The 15130-nt window shown below is 52.0% G+C and overlaps 5 protein-coding genes across 5 annotated transcripts; 3 read left to right on the top strand and 2 right to left on the bottom strand.

Moving 5' to 3' along the window:
* Positions 1-3332: 3332 nt before the first annotated feature.
* Positions 3333-4448, bottom strand: LDBPK_220630 (protein kinase, putative; the record flags this gene model as incomplete). Its single annotated transcript, XM_003860765.1, has 1 exon — positions 3333-4448. One exon carries the CDS (start codon positions 4446-4448, stop codon positions 3333-3335), a length of 1116 nt encoding a protein of 371 aa, XP_003860813.1.
* A 1327-nt stretch (positions 4449-5775) lies between these two features.
* LDBPK_220620 (hypothetical protein, conserved) lies at positions 5776-5988 on the bottom strand (the record flags this gene model as incomplete). The annotated part of the gene is made up of 1 exon (XM_003860764.1): positions 5776-5988. The coding sequence occupies one exon, from the start codon at positions 5986-5988 to the stop codon at positions 5776-5778; it is 213 nt and encodes a 70-aa protein (XP_003860812.1).
* A 1970-nt stretch (positions 5989-7958) lies between these two features.
* Positions 7959-9953, top strand: LDBPK_220610 (hypothetical protein, conserved; the record flags this gene model as incomplete). Its single annotated transcript, XM_003860763.1, has 1 exon — positions 7959-9953. One exon carries the CDS (start codon positions 7959-7961, stop codon positions 9951-9953), a length of 1995 nt encoding a protein of 664 aa, XP_003860811.1.
* Positions 9954-10738: 785 nt separating this feature from the next.
* On the top strand, positions 10739-11608 carry LDBPK_220600 (NADH-cytochrome b5 reductase, putative; the record flags this gene model as incomplete). Its single annotated transcript, XM_003860762.1, has 1 exon — positions 10739-11608. The coding sequence occupies one exon, from the start codon at positions 10739-10741 to the stop codon at positions 11606-11608; it is 870 nt and encodes a 289-aa protein (XP_003860810.1).
* Positions 11609-13201: 1593 nt separating this feature from the next.
* Positions 13202-14071, top strand: LDBPK_220590 (NADH-cytochrome b5 reductase, putative; the record flags this gene model as incomplete). Its single annotated transcript, XM_003860761.1, has 1 exon — positions 13202-14071. The coding sequence occupies one exon, from the start codon at positions 13202-13204 to the stop codon at positions 14069-14071; it is 870 nt and encodes a 289-aa protein (XP_003860809.1).
* Positions 14072-15130: the final 1059 nt, after the last annotated feature.

The following is a 15130-nucleotide window of genomic DNA, read 5'->3' as shown; positions in this document are numbered from 1 at the left end:
GGCGGTTGTCTGAGGGATCCAGGATCCTGTTGGTGAGGTGTGACTCTACGCTGAACTTCTTCAGCGCCGTTATCCGACGAGTTAAACGTACGAACGTAGTCCAAAAATACGAGTCCTACCTCAGCACGTGGCGGTAGCTGGGTTAATGCGCGGTGGAGAAAGCGCAGGAGGTCTAAAGCAGAGCGGTGAAGACGGAAGCCAGACACTGCCGTGGTGGGAGCTTGTTTTCCAGTTGGTCGCGCAGTCGTCGCGAGGCCATTTGTTCAAGTAACTTGTACAGGTTGCTGGTCGGCGTCAAAGAGAGTGAGGCGCGGGACCACCATCTGGCTTGTGCGGCTTCAAGAGGGGCACAACGCGCCATTCTTTCCATGTAGCAGCGGCGCAGCCGGTGGGAACGCTCTGGTTTTAAACGTTCAGCCGCGCTCTTTCAGCACACCGGTAGTGCCCCTGCCACTCTCGCGGTGAATTTCGTGGGCGCCTGGGGCGGAGCCGCAGCGGACTTCACGGCGCGCCATATTCGAGGTCACCCACCGTGAGCGAGTTGAAGGGTGTAGAGCTGTCTCAGTGGGGCGCGGGGTGAGGCTGCCGGATGTTGCACTGACTTCTGCCGGTAGATCCTCACCGATAAATTGAGCTGCCCTTTCGGATTGAGGTGGCGGTCGCCTTGTCTCATTGCTGGTTTGCGCAGTGCACGGGGTCATGGATAACCAAGATGAGTGCGCGCGATCGAGGGTCGATGGGAGCGAGTGAGTTGCAGAGGGCACCCATCCTTCAAGGCTGACTCTTTGGCCCTGCTTGATGAACACATCCTGGAGAGGGCGATGCTCGGGCGACGCCTAGGGTACTTTCGCAAGACATGCCTCTGATCGCGTCAGTTTTGGAGTCCAGAACGGTCTATAAGCGGCTCTACCAGATGGAACAGCCTTCACGGCAATTTTCGCGATGAGTCCAGTTGTGAATGTAGCCTCATCTCTGAGTGACAGATTGTGGTTGTGTATGTGTGGTGGGTGTCACTGCATGGGCGATTCGCCTTTCTTCCCTGATGCGCTCTCGGTTTGTCTGTGTGTGATCGGGGTGGGGGAGGGGGGGGGGCACACTGAAGCTCGCACGTCTTCGCTTCTGTGCTGCTGTGGTGTAGGCACGGTCTTTGCGGATCGATTTGGCAATAAGGGATAGTAAAGCTTCCAGTTCACTGTGTGGAAAGAACATAATTGGGAACCATCCATCACTGGCGGCACCCGGGCCATATTCCTCCTCAGAGTAGACAATAAACTCGATTGCACAGCGGTCACTCGGCGCCGTGGTGGCGGTGCCCCAATCTTAGATGAGGCAGTCGAGCCCCAAAGTGACGTCTCCGTGGCCCCGTCTGCGCCGTGCCATGTTGAAGTGTCATTTTTGTTGGCGCATGTCAATTATTTGTCAGTGAGCTAGTCGTGTGGAATGGCTCCAGCCCATTCGGGCCGTCTTTTCGTGTTCTGCACCTGGCGGCGCAGGCCGGCGCCTATCCCAGCAACGCGAGGGCTAGGCGCGATGCCGCTTCGTATTTGATAGGGAGCTTCTCATGTAACCATTTCACCCTTAGGTGAAAGGCCCGACATGAAGTGTACCCGTGTAGTAGGGCTAATCACAGCGAAGCCAGAACGCCACTGCGCCAACCTCGTCCTTGAGAACAGGGGGGAGGGCCCGCACACATATGTATCTTCTCTTGTTTCAGCACCGAGACGTCACCACCACGCTTCTTTTCTTTTGCTACACCACAGTGCCGAAAACCATACAAACAACATGCTTTGCGGGTCTGTGAGGGCGAAATGCACCCCTTGCAGAATGCGGACTTGTATCGAAGATTTGTCGAGGAGCCGGGCCCACCAGCGCCGTCTGGCGCCGCTCAGCCCACCGCAACGCCACTGTGTGCAGCGCAGGCTAGGCCCCGGGGCCACGCTCAGCATCACCGCAGCGTAGCAAAGGCAGAAAAGCAGGAGATGGATGCGTATATTCCTTGAATCATCAGCACGATGCCTAGTAAGCTGGCCCGATAGTGATCATGGTCGCAAGTCACTTCGGCGCAGCGCGAGCACAGACCTGTCCGCCGATACCAAGAGTCCGCAGCCGTACCCGAGAGCAAGCTGGAATCCCTTGGCCTCCCCACAAAGAGTAGGCATTGGACTTTGGATGATACACTGAGATGTTCCTCGTTCTCAGCGCGTGAGAACATCGAAGCAAAAAGAAAGCCGCTGCTGGTCTGTCCTTCAACCTCGTTTGAAACATCGTGGGCGTGAACCGGAAAAACACGAAAGGGAGACGGGAAAGTGAGGAGAGGCGCCGCACCAACACAACTGACCAATAGAACGGCAGCTTGTTGCTTTCTTCCACTACAGCACTCTCTCTCTCTCTCTATATATATATGTGTGTAGATGTATGCATGTGCATATCGCAGGCCAGTATTCATGCCTGCTGTATTTCCTGTCACCTTCCATTGCTTTTGGGCTCGAGAGCAACTCCCGGTAGCAGCGCCACCCGGCTTATTGGCATTCAAAATCGAATTGCGCTACATACAGTCGTGGTAGATATGAGCGAGACGATCCCGTTGAACTCAGATGCACAGCGCCGACCAAGACAGAGATATATGTCGCCGTTGAAGGACGTCAACGGCGCCGGAGACTGTCGATCGCGGCACTTGCAGCGGCACCTGCGTTGCTTCACACCGCCGATCACGCGAACCCTCCTCACCATGGATGGCCGGGTCGCACAAGTCAGGTGCCCGCCGCACAAAAAAAAAAACAAAAAGAGAGAATAGAGGAGATCGAGCAGTGCCCTTCACAGCTGTGCACTTTCTTGCACAGTGTATGAAAACGAGTTCCGCAATTCCCGCATCGAAGAGACGCCCACGCACTTACTCGTACAAATATACTTGAGAGGCTTTTGATCACGAGATTCGGTGTTGTCACAAGGGCGTCTGAAGCGTTGCCAAGCGCCTCAGAGTAACAACGCCCAGCCATGGAGACGAAGAAAAGGAAAAGGAAGAAGTCAAGCAAGCATTGTACATGAGTATGAATTCAGAAAACCCATAGAGCGGAAAGGAAAGGTGCCGAAGAGAGCTCAGAGGAAATGAACGCAAAAGACCATAGGAGGAAAACAAAAGAGCTGAAAGACTGCCGTTCTCCTTTGAAGAGGCGCCCGTGATGAAACGTCACCAGGCATTGTGCTTAGCTTTGGCACGACAGTACCCCTTTGAGGTGTGAGCCACAGTTGAGGCGATAGCGCGGCTGCAACTATGCACCCTCGCCAAACGGCCATAAGCGATGCTGTTTCAGCTCTACAGCCACGCCACTTGCCTAAACGTCTCCGCAGTATCCACCAAGACCAGATTCGTCTTGAGTGCCGTGGCTAACCAGGTCTTCACGATCCCTCCCGCTTTCGCTGCTGCGGTTACTGCTAGTAGCCGCACCAGCAACCGCGCTGCCTGAAGGTGAGGTTCTCGCAGCACTGCCGCTACGGACATGGTGATGTTTTCGCTTGGCACTTGCTGTGCTTGGGCTACAGGACGGAGCTTCTTCTTGAACCTGCGAGCTGAATTCGTTCATGTTCGCACCGTGCACAATCGGCGACTTTCGGTTCGCTGTCATTCTAAGATACTCTGCGGGTAGATATCTTTTGAAGAAGTCGTGCTGCGCTACAGCGTCTAACGTTGGTCGATCCTCCGGCCGCGGAGACAAGAGCCACTTGCATAAGTTCTTTGCCTCCGCACTAACGGAGGAAGGCATTATGGAAACTTCGCCGTTGCGAATGCGAACCTCCAAGGCGTGAGGATCAGTGGTGGAGCCGAACGGAAAGTTCTGCGTCAACAGGACGTACGCAATGCACCCCATCGACCAAATGTCCGCGCGAAAAGCATCGTATGAGCCCCCGAAAACTTCAGGCGCCAGGTATGCGAGGGTTCCTGTAAGCGTGTGTGCGTACTCGTTTGTGCTCGCTTGGAAGTTGCTTTCCCTGTGGAGGCGGCTCAGCCCAAAGTCAGAGATCTTCAACACACCATCGGTTCCCAGAAGGAGGTTCTCTGGCTTCAAGTCGCGATGCGCGACCCCGTTGCGATGGCATGCGCGCACCCCTGCCACGAGCTGGATCAAGAGGGCCGCTACATCTTGCTCTGGCAAGGGCCGATCCATACCCACAATGATGTCGCACAGATCACCACCCATGACAGGCTCCAGTATAATGTAGTAATTGTTTGTGCTTTCCAGAATCTCAATCAGCTGAACAATATTCTTGTGCTTCAAGCGCCGCAAAATGGAAATCTCCAGACGAACATCGTTTTCGACTTGCTGATTTGTCTTTGGTACTATCTTAGCGACAAACATACACCCAGTAGGTATGTGCCGAACTCGCTTCACCTTGCTGTACGCACCTTCACCCACCACATCGAGGATCTCGTAGTCGCCGACTCGCCGCATCACGCACGCTCACTTGCTGGGGAGTGAAATCAGATGATCTTAATAATGCGTAATATATATTTGTATACAAACATCAGTTGTGCCCAGTGGAACTTAGTATAAGGTGAGGTCAGTGTAGCTACGTGTGGTGCAAGTTGCTGCAGTTATGGTCCGCTAGGCGTGGGATTTACCTTACATCATGAACAGGAATAGTATCATTGTGAATGAATCGAGATAACAACAGAATAGGAGTGGTGGCAACAGACGGGTGTGAGGGGGAAGGGATAGGAAGAGGGAAGATGAGAAAGAGAAAGAGAAAACAGCTTTCCTCCAAGCATAAGATTACCCTTGGACGAAGTAGTTACCTTCATCGACAAAAAAGCTGGCACCCCGGCTTTCAAAGCGATCTAGACTGCTCTGCACCACCTGCGAAGAAGTTTCCCGAAAGCGGCCTCAGACTAGCTGAACAAAAAGCCTGCTAGCACACAGACTTTATAGTAGCTTCTTCGGTTTCAAGCGATACAAACAAGCATAGGAATCGCAAACAGAGATAGAAGGCAAATAGCATATCACAAACTCGCTAATAATCATCGTGACAAAAAAAAGCATATTCTCGGGAGATAAACGTGTTTTGAAGTGAATGCAAAGGTAAAAAAGGACCTGACAACCATACGAAAGCACCAGATGAAAAAAGACACGCGAAAGGGTGAAAGCAATGCGAGCCGCCGGCAAAATGGGGACTTTAAGCGTGACTTACTCAAGTGTCATCGTATTCAATACTCCACAGCCACCACATATGAACTCTAATCTCTTCACATTGACACCGACTGTCACAGCATTGATCACGCTGCATTGGCCACAGCGAAGCTGCACTGTACGCTGGTTTTCTTCGCTCTCTACATGCGGAACGCTGCTCAGGGTCGAGCCGAGCTCCTGATAACATCCGCCACACAAAACAGCATCGGACTTCTTCGTAGGGAGCTTGTTGAGGGAATGGCACACTCTGCACTCCACGAGATCTTTGTGGGAGACATGGCCTGAGTACGATACATTTTCCATCAAAGGTCTGCTGCACTGAGCACATTTCCAGTGGTTCGACGAGCTAGATGGCTTCATGTAGTTGACAAAGGTGCAAGCAGGGCACTCCACGGGGATCTTGTCCTCACTTGCTCTAGAGTCACCTGCATCGGTGGCGGCCTCTTGACGGTCGATTTCTTGTTGAAGCTGGCGAGCGTAAGCAGCATCGGCAGCCTCCTGCACTGACTTCGACGGTCCGCTCTGCGGAGGCGGAGCATGAACAACATTGCCTGAGTTGTTCAGCTGCTCCTGAAGCTGACGCGCAAACAGCTCATCTGACTGCTCCTGCTGTATCTCGCATTCGGTCTTTGGACGTCGCATGGTGAAGCTGAGTAGATGCCAAAGCGAGAAGCGTCTCAGGAAAAAAAAGTAGTCCTTTACTCTTCGAGAAGTTGAAAGGCACGGCGAACGAGAGGGGCTGAACGGGGTTTGTAACGTCTTCTAAAAACTTTAGTGCTGTGCGCTTTACAGGATGTTTAGGCATAAAAACGGAATGAGCGAGGTGATTGCACAGAGATAAGAGCCTATCCACTAACCACAGATGATCTTATTCCTCACAAGGAGCATGACTCCCGGAGGGCGAGACTTCTACGAAAGAGTAACCGCACACAAGCAAAGCAAAAGCGAGCTTTGATTCACTGGAGAAGCCGCGCCTCACAGGCTGCGCAAAATGAGGTAATATTAGTTCGCGCAGGTGGCCCTGGTATTTTTCGCGTTTGTGACTCACACTGTTCACAGACATTTCACAGAAATTTATGCACTTCTTTCGACATCCACTACCTACACCCAAGGAAACAACAATTTTCCAATAACGTCCGCGTCCTTAGCTCCCTACTCTTTCAGTTCTCTCGCCCTGCGCCAGACAGGCATCATTTGTCTTCATTCGCAGTGTCCTCCTGAGCCGGGCATTATTCCCACCGGTCTCTGTACAGCAAGTTGTATCTCAGCCGTCACACGATCAAACAAAGTGCCTGTCTTAGAGCCGTCTGCTGCATCTCCTTGAAAACCAGTAAAAAAAATGTGTGCCAAACAACAAGTTGGGCGGTGGCGCAGGTTTTCTTTTTCTGATTCCACGAGTTTGATAAGCCATGCAACATGAACTCAGACACCACTCCACCCGGCCTGTCACAGGCCTCATCGCGTGGCGCCAAGCAGCCGTAAGCACGCGTTGCAGCAGTGCCCCTCATCCATCCGAGTACGGCCTCCGCCTCCAACTCTACCCGCCCCCCCGCCCGCCTCGCCGGTGGCCACCTGGTGCGTCCCTCGGGGTGGCGCAGGCTCCCCACCAGCAGGCAGTGGAGGGTCGGGTGGGATACACGCTCGAGTCACGCGGGCACTCTGCCCCATCACATACATGATGGAAACGCGTTCACCGTCGCAGGTAGCGCCGACGCAACGCCACCCAGGACCGGACCGCCCACATCAGCGGCGATAGATCGCTCTGGCTTCTCCACGTCGTCGGCGCCTGACCCTGTCACCACCGGAAGTGGCTCTGCACTTGGCAGGGACAGGGGCAGGGGGGCTGCTTGGCTTCCTCGCAGAGTGGGTCCTAAGATATCGATAAAGCGCACCGAGGCTAAGCAACCATGGTGGCAATGGGGAACAGTATATCTGAGAGTAGTAGAATTATGTTTTGGAAACATCGTCGGCCGGAGTATAATCCCCCCATCCTTCACCGTGACCCTCATTGAAGAGCTTTTGTGAATGGAGCACACTCCTGTGAAACTGGAAATTCCTCCGTTGGGATTTTCTGTGATGCTTGTAACGTCTGCCGGTGCCCCCTCTCCACGCCTCATGCTTTGCGAAGGCAAGACCAATGATTGAAAGTTTTGGTGTGAGGCGTGGAAACCGGTGTCCCTGTACGCAGCCAATGATTGCGGCTGGTGTTTCCCGATCGATGTCAGACTTTTCTGTCGCTTGGCACTGCGTGTTTCTGTGCACAAAAGAACACAGCGGCGGTTGCTGTTAGCGGAGCAAGAAGGCGGTCTCTTTTAGATGCAGTGGTGCTCTCAATGTATCTTTCCTTCGTGCATCGAGGAGCATGAAAAAAAAAAAAAAAAAACAGCAAGTATCCGGCTTTTTACAGTCTCCACAATACCCTCTGTATAAGTGGCAAGCAATATATGCTAGTGAACCTTTGTTTCAGCAACACCACTCAAGGCGTGATTTACCGCATGCACCGTAGCTTCCATCCAAACTGGAGGCAGAACACGGGGGAGGCTACACCAGAAACCAGCGCCCTCCGCTAGTGCACTGGCAGCGTCTCCAGCCAGCCCCTGTTTCAGTGCCTGACAGCGTCATCAATTTATCTGCATTAGGTATTAGCAACTTATCCCCCCCATCTCATGCAGCCTTTCTTTTTATTCTTCCCATTTTGTCTATTTTTTTTTTGCTTGCTTGCACATTGCTTCATGTATCTCCAATCCGATAAATAATCCAATTGATAAGCGCAGGATGTTCAAGAAAAAATGCACGTCAAAGGAATCGCAAACAGTCGGGAAAGGTGACGTCAAGAAGCTGAGGGCCGATGTCGTGAGCGTCATAGGAAAAGACAACGCAGATAAGTTCGATCTAGTTGTCGGTAAAAAAGATACGATCACGAAACGAAAGTACCGATGCGGGCCTGGATCGTCGGTCTTTGTATACTCTGTCAATGAGGTACCGTTTTTTATTTCGATTGATCGCCTAGGCAAGGAAGAGCAGGACGTCATTACACAAGCGGATTCTTTCAGCTTCCTTATGATTCCCACTGTCTTCTTCTTTCTACGGCTGCACCAGCTGCTGGCCGAGAGAGGTGACGAGTGGGCAAGCCTTGTAAATGAAGGCGTCGTTGCTACTGTTTGCCGCGGCTCGACTTCTAGATTTCTTCTCAGGGGGGCACACTTGATGATGCCAGGCATTCTGAGCACTCGGAAAAAAACGCCATTGGTAGTTGGGGATGTAGCGCTCATTTACTCTCTCGGTGTCGATGTTCCATACGCAGTTGGAATTGTGACCAGCAACATGACAGCGAAGCAGGATGCGGGCGTTGGTGTATTTGTAGTACAGTGCTTCCACGACAACCTCTGGCAAGAATTCGAGAATCGTTTTATTACGAACTGCAGCCTCTCTTCTCAACCGCCTTTGATTCCGTCTGAGTTTGGGGAAGACGAAGTTCGTGAAAGGTTACTCGAGGTGGGCTCTGCGACTAAGGATAACGAAAAGACAGACGATGAAGTTTCAAGCAACGAGGCTGCTGAATGGAAAGAGACGCCAGGTGTGGATTACGCCAATGTCTTTTCGGACGAAGACACAATGCTGAACTTTTGTCTCTGCGAAGCCGTGAAGCGAGTCTCACCCTCGCTCTTGCCCATGCCGGTGACGCAGTTCACGAGCATTGTGGTCGCCTCGTACCCAAGAGACGGCGCCCACACTTCTGCAATCCAGTTCAAAGATACGAAATACAAGAAAGCGCTTGCATTTTTTCACGGGTTCCCGGATCTTCTCACCATAGCCGAAACAAGCCCTGGTACTCATTCTGTCACTCAAATAAACAAATCTGCCGATGTGATGCGACAACACAACGCGCTCTACGTAGATTTTCTCAGCACGATGCATCGGGAAAGGTGTGAAAAGGAGGCGCAAGCACTGCAAGCCAAACTCCTTGCCGAGGGGACAGGTGTGTTCCGTCAATACATCGTGTCTGCCGATGTTTTCTACGCTGCACCTCGTGGATTGGAGGACGATCTTATACGAATCCTGCTGATAGGCGAGGGGCTGAACATTCCACGTGACGCTCTGTTTCCTACAATCGAACAGGTTGCCACCGGTACGGTTCCCGTTTTTCCTAGGACCCCCATTGGTGACAGCGTTCTCCAAGAATTGTACACGCGGAAAACACTAGTGAACAATTTGAAAAACTACATAAAAGCGCACAATTTGCTGATTGTGAACGAGGCGGAAAAGTGCAAACTACCCAGTGTAAAAATCGACGATACGCTATCGATGATGCTCACCTCAAAGGCATACGCCCCTGAGATACCGCTCGACCAAGTTGTGCAAGGTATGCTAAGTTTGTTCAAGCTGAAGCACGAAATTATTTTGCAAACTGTTGTGGAGGGCTCATCACTGGCTAACGGTAACTTGAATCCGAAGCGGATAATCAAAAACGGACCACTCCCGAAAGTCCGTTTGTGGTCTGAGAAGTCGACAAACAACAAGTTCATTACAGTTGTGCAGAGTTTGGAGTCTTTTGGTTTTGATCTTCAGATGCTCGCCGATCAATGGAAAAAGCAGTTTTGTACGAGCTCTGGCGTCGTTGACCCGTCGACGAAGATGAAAAATCTGAAGTCTGGGACGAAAATACCACTCGAAATCCATTTGCAAGGCAATTTCCAAGTGCAGGTCGCGGCTGCACTCCTGAATGAAGCAAATTTTCCATCGTCGCAGCTGGTTTGCAAAAAAAGGTAAGGGCGTGATTTGAGCTTTTTGCCATTTTTTTTTCAATTGCGGTTGCTCTGTATTGTTGTTGGATTTTTTTTTTCACGATTCGAGAGGTTCCACACTACTTATTTTTCGATTTGACTTTGCTCTGAATGGAAAAATGATCTTGAGCAGCAAATTCTCTACTTGCATTTTTGCTTGTAATGTGCAAGTTTTCACAGGCATAGAGCGCTTTGCAAAATGGCTGAGAACTAAACAAAAGGGGAAACAGTGCTGTGAACCACAGCGTCAGCCTTTCGCATGAAATGAACACGGTTTTTGTTGGATTCTGTCGAGGAAAACAAAAAAGGAGAGCTAGCGAACCCTTTGTTTGTTGCTCTTCATGTAGCGCAAATCATGAGTCTGACGCTCAGCAGATTCAAAAAAAAAAAAACCGCGCTGCTCGTATGCGCAAAAAAAAGCAACTGAAAGTTTTTTCTTTTCTGTACGTGTCCGAATTATACGGAACGAAAGGTTTGCTCCCAGCCGTTTAATATTCAATATTGCTTGCACTCTCATCTTCTCCCCGCCTCTGCCTTCTTGGCTTTCAACTTATATTTCAGTTAATTGCTCACGTTCATATCTTGCACATGTCGAGGCACTGCTAATATGAAACAAAAGCCACACCTGCGGCACGTTTGTATTTCACAACAGCAGATAAACACATACATACATAAAAACAAAAAGGCATTTAGCCTCTTGACGTTTTTTTTTTCTGAGGACCTGTGGGGTTTTCTTTTAAGCTCTTAGTAATTACTTAGCGAGTAGAAACAATGAAGGCCTTCATCGCGGTCGCGACGGGGTTTGTCACCTCCAGCTGGTACAACAGCGTTTCTAGCTCATCCAACTGCGCCACGCCGAGCAGCCCATTCTCACAATCTGAGTTTCGCTCCTTTCCCTTGATGGATGTCTATGACGAGTCCCATAACACGAAGGTGTTTCGCTTTGCGTTGCCGGAGGCGGATATGCCACTTAACCTGGAGGTAGCCAGCTGTGTTAGTTTCCGCTTTTTCGACAAAGATGGGAAGGAGGTCATTCGCCCCTACACGCCGCTTAACCGCAGTGATCAGCTTGGCTACTTCGATGTTTTGGTGAAGAAGTACCAGGGCTCAAAGATGGGCACTCATTTGTTCTCAATGAAGAAGGGTGACACCATCGACGTCAAGGGACCGTGGATGAAATTGCCGATCAAGGCAAATCAATACAAAATGATTGGCATGATTGCCGGTGGTACGGGTATCACGCCGATGTACCAGGTAGCGCGCCATGTGTTGCACGCACCGAAGAACAACACAGAAATCACGCTCATCTACGCAAATGAACGCAAGGAAGATGTGCTGCTTGGGAACGAGCTGAACGAGCTAATGGAGACGTACCCACGCTTTTCGCCGTACTTTGTGCTTTCGAAGGCACCATCTGACTGGATGGGCGGCGTTGGCTTTGTCAACAAGGAGATGATCAAGTCACTGATGCCTGCGCCGAACCGTGCGGGTGATTCTATCATTCTTGTTTGTGGACCGCCGCCATTTATGGAAGCTATTTCGGGTGACAAAGACTTCAAGAGCAACCCACCATCTCAGGGTGAGCTGAAGGGCTGCCTGAAGGAGCTTGGCTATATGCCCAAGATGGTGTACAAGTTTTAGCGAGTGCAAAAGGAAAAGAGACCGAAGCGCAATGCCGAAGCCACTGAGGCCTCTTTTCAGGGGGTGCAAGCGGTGCCGACTTACAGCAGAGGAGGGTACTAAGAGGAAAGAGCAGCTTATACAAGAAAGCAAACGCGCGCTATCGCGGATGTTAAGGCCTTTCTGAAAGCTGGGAAAATGAGAGACACAGCACAAATATGATAGTGCACCAAACACAAAGGTGCTGTCAACACTACCTTGAGATTGAGGGGCGTACGAATAGAGAGTATGGTCTACAGGTGTGTTAATGTATGCGTGTGGAGCCCCAGCTGAATTTGTGGGGATTTATCGTTATCATTATTTTTTGTCGTGTGCACTGTAGACATCTTCGCCCTCTTTTTTCTCTGAGTTTTTGTGCGCACGGCTGCTCCACTTTTTCCCACATACCCAGAATGTGTAACAGGTTTGCGGCCCTTCACGATGCAAGAGTGTATGATCGTTTAGTACACCTTTCGGAGCGGTCTTGTGATGTCTTCCTGCCATCATTTCCGTTCTTTCACGTCGCTATCCGATTCCTTTGTCCGTTAATGCGTGCAATACTATCTTTCATCTCGAGCTCCTTTTCTGTCTCGTTCTCTCTCTTCCTCTTTCTGTGTACTTGGGACTGGCCGTCTATTTTTCGCTGCGCCGCGGACTGATTTCAGTCGTGAACGGTACAGAAAACAAACAAAAAAAAAACAGACTGCGAATAGTATGCGCTGGATGCTGCGGGGTGAGAGTCGATGCGCCACGGTTGTGTATTGCAACCACTCGACCTTACGCGGTAAAGCACAAGAGGAGAATCCCGCCCCTGCTGCAAGTTTGCGTTCGCGGCGCTGCTGGATCCATGTCTCTCGTGCCCGGAGGAAAACGGACGCGACAAAGCTATTTTTTTTCTTTCGTTGCCGTCTCTGATATCTGGCGCGCTTTCTCGCGCGTGCTTTCGCCACTTGTGCGGCATTCATTTTCTGCACTCCCTTGCTGCTCACTCGGCGCCACACCTATGTGTGGCTAGGTTGACGGGCCCACCCCTGCGTTTTTTGCCGGTATAGCACTTCCGGGCTCTGAACTGTGGTCGCGCACGCTCGCTCACGAGCAGTACGACACCAGCTGCAGTGTCCATACCTCTTTCACTGCACCTTTCCCCTTCACTCTTTTTCTTTTGAATGAACACAGCTCTCGCGACTGCTTTATTTCTTTTTTGTGCTGTATTTTTGGCACACACCAAGAAAAGGAACATTACCCTTGGAGCCGCTACTCGCATCATTCACCGTTGCGACTTGAGTCTTTCCTGCTTTTTTTTTGCATCCGTTTCTCGCGCTCTATCGTTTGCTTCAGCGGTGCGGATAGGGGCGGAGAGGCGGAGGAAAGACCCAAGAGATTCTCCTCTAGTTTTAGAATTAGCACTTGCTTTTTTTTTGATTCGATAAACAGAGGCCGAACACGCACCCCTTTGCGAGGCAGATCACAGACACATTCATCTACTTCGTCGAACATAACCGATCGAACCTCCTTTTTGTATCATTTTACTGTCCGATCTCTCTCGCGCTAATTCTCGTACCACATTCGACGGCCATGAAAGCTTTTATCGCTTCAGTTGTCGGCTTTGCTGGAGCCAGCATGTACCAGTCTGGGTCCGAGGTGGAGGCCTGGGGCAGCAAGCCGGCATTCTCACAGGAGAAGTTCCAGCCCTACAAGCTCATCCACGTCGAGAATGAGTCGCACAACACAAAGCGCTTTCGCTTCGCCCTCGCTTCGAGCAAGACGCGCCTGGACCTGCCCGTGGCGTCTTGCATCACGCTGCGCTACACTGACGCCCAGGGACACGAAGTGATGCGCCCCTACACGCCCATCAACCTGGTGGAGGAGGAGGGCCACTTCGACCTCGTAGTGAAATGCTACCCGAATTCAAAGATGGGCTCGCACCTTTTTTCGCTCAAGGTCGGCGATTACATTGACGTGAAGGGACCGTGGCACACATTTGACGTGAAACCGGGCCAGTACACCAGGATTGGCATGATCGCTGGTGGTACGGGTCTCACCCCCATGTTCCAAATCATGAATAACGTCCTGAACGCGCCGGAGAATAAGACGATGATCTCGCTTCTCTACGCAAACAAGACCGAAGGGGACATTCTGCTCGGCAAGGAGCTGGACACGCTGGCGAAAGAGTACCCCGGGAAGTTTGCCACGTACCACTGCCTCACGACGCCGCCGAAGCGCTGGACGGGCTACTCTGGCCACATCAACAAAGTGATCATCCAGGAGACGATGCCAGGCCCGGATCACCAAGGTGATTCGTGCGTTCTGGTGAGCGGCCCGCCGTCCTTCATGAAGACCATCTGTGGCGAGAAGGACTACAGCTCCTACCCGCCCAAGCAAGGCCCGCTCGAGGGCTGCCTAAAGGAGTTGGGCTACTCATCAAGCGGCGTCTTCAAGTTCTAAGTCCACACTCTGCGTATGCGCGCACCTGCGCGCCCATGTGTGTATGTGTCCTCTGTGAAGCACTGCAGAAGCCTTGACTCTGTGAGGCGGATGGCGAACGGAGGCAAAAAGGCGAAAAGAAGGGGTGAGGGCGGAACGAGTCGGGGCAATCGATTACGAGCGTGCCCCTTCCTTTTTCTGTGCTTCCGTCCTCTCTCCCCCTTTGTGCTCGTTCGCCTTTTCACCCCTCTTCTCTTGATGGGCGTCTTGGCCGACTCCTTTTCTTTTTATCGTATATTTCTCTCTCTATATGCCTTTCTAGCAGCCTTTATTACTTGTATGCGTGGGCGTGCGTCAGCGCGTGTGTGGGCCTCTCTCTGAGAGGCGTTCACCACGGGTATGGATATCCTTTTTTGTTTTACCTTGTGTGGTTCTCGCCCTTGGTTCCTCTGGACCTCTTCGTGTGTGTGTGTGTGTGCATGCGATCAGACAGCGTCTTCTTGCACCGTTTTGTTTTCCCTGGCAGAGAAAAAAAGGCGGGAAAAAGGAGAGCAGGGAGGGGTTAGGAGAGAGGCTTCGGTGTGGCGTATATGTGGTGCATTGCCGTCTATCACAGTCGCGCGGAGGTTGAATTTTCATTTTGTTTGCCTCTTGTATGCAACCCCTGAGAACGGGCAACACCTAAGTGCGCTTTATCGATATCTTAGGACCCACTCTGCGAGGAAGCCAAGCAGCCCCCCTGCCCCTGTCCCTGCCAAGTGCAGAGCCACTTCCGGTGGTGACAGGGTCAGGCGCCGACGACGTGGAGAAGCCAGAGCGATCTATCGCCGCTGATGTGGGCGGTCCGGTCCTGGGTGGCGTTGCGTCGGCGCTACCTGCGACGGTGAACGCGTTTCCATCATGTATGTGATGGGGCAGAGTGCCCGCGTGACTCGAGCGTGTATCCCACCCGACCCTCCACTGCCTGCTGGTGGGGAGCCTGCGCCACCCCGAGGGACGCACCAGGTGGCCGCCGGCGAGGCGGGCGGGGGGGGGGGGGGAGGGGTTGGGGGGGGGGGGGGGTTCGGGGGGGGGGAGGGG

This window comes from Leishmania donovani, chromosome 22, assembly GCF_000227135.1.
Source record: "Leishmania donovani BPK282A1 complete genome, chromosome 22".
Taxonomy (NCBI): Eukaryota; Euglenozoa; class Kinetoplastea; order Trypanosomatida; family Trypanosomatidae; genus Leishmania; species Leishmania donovani.
This window is presented reverse-complemented; position numbering and strand designations above follow the sequence as displayed.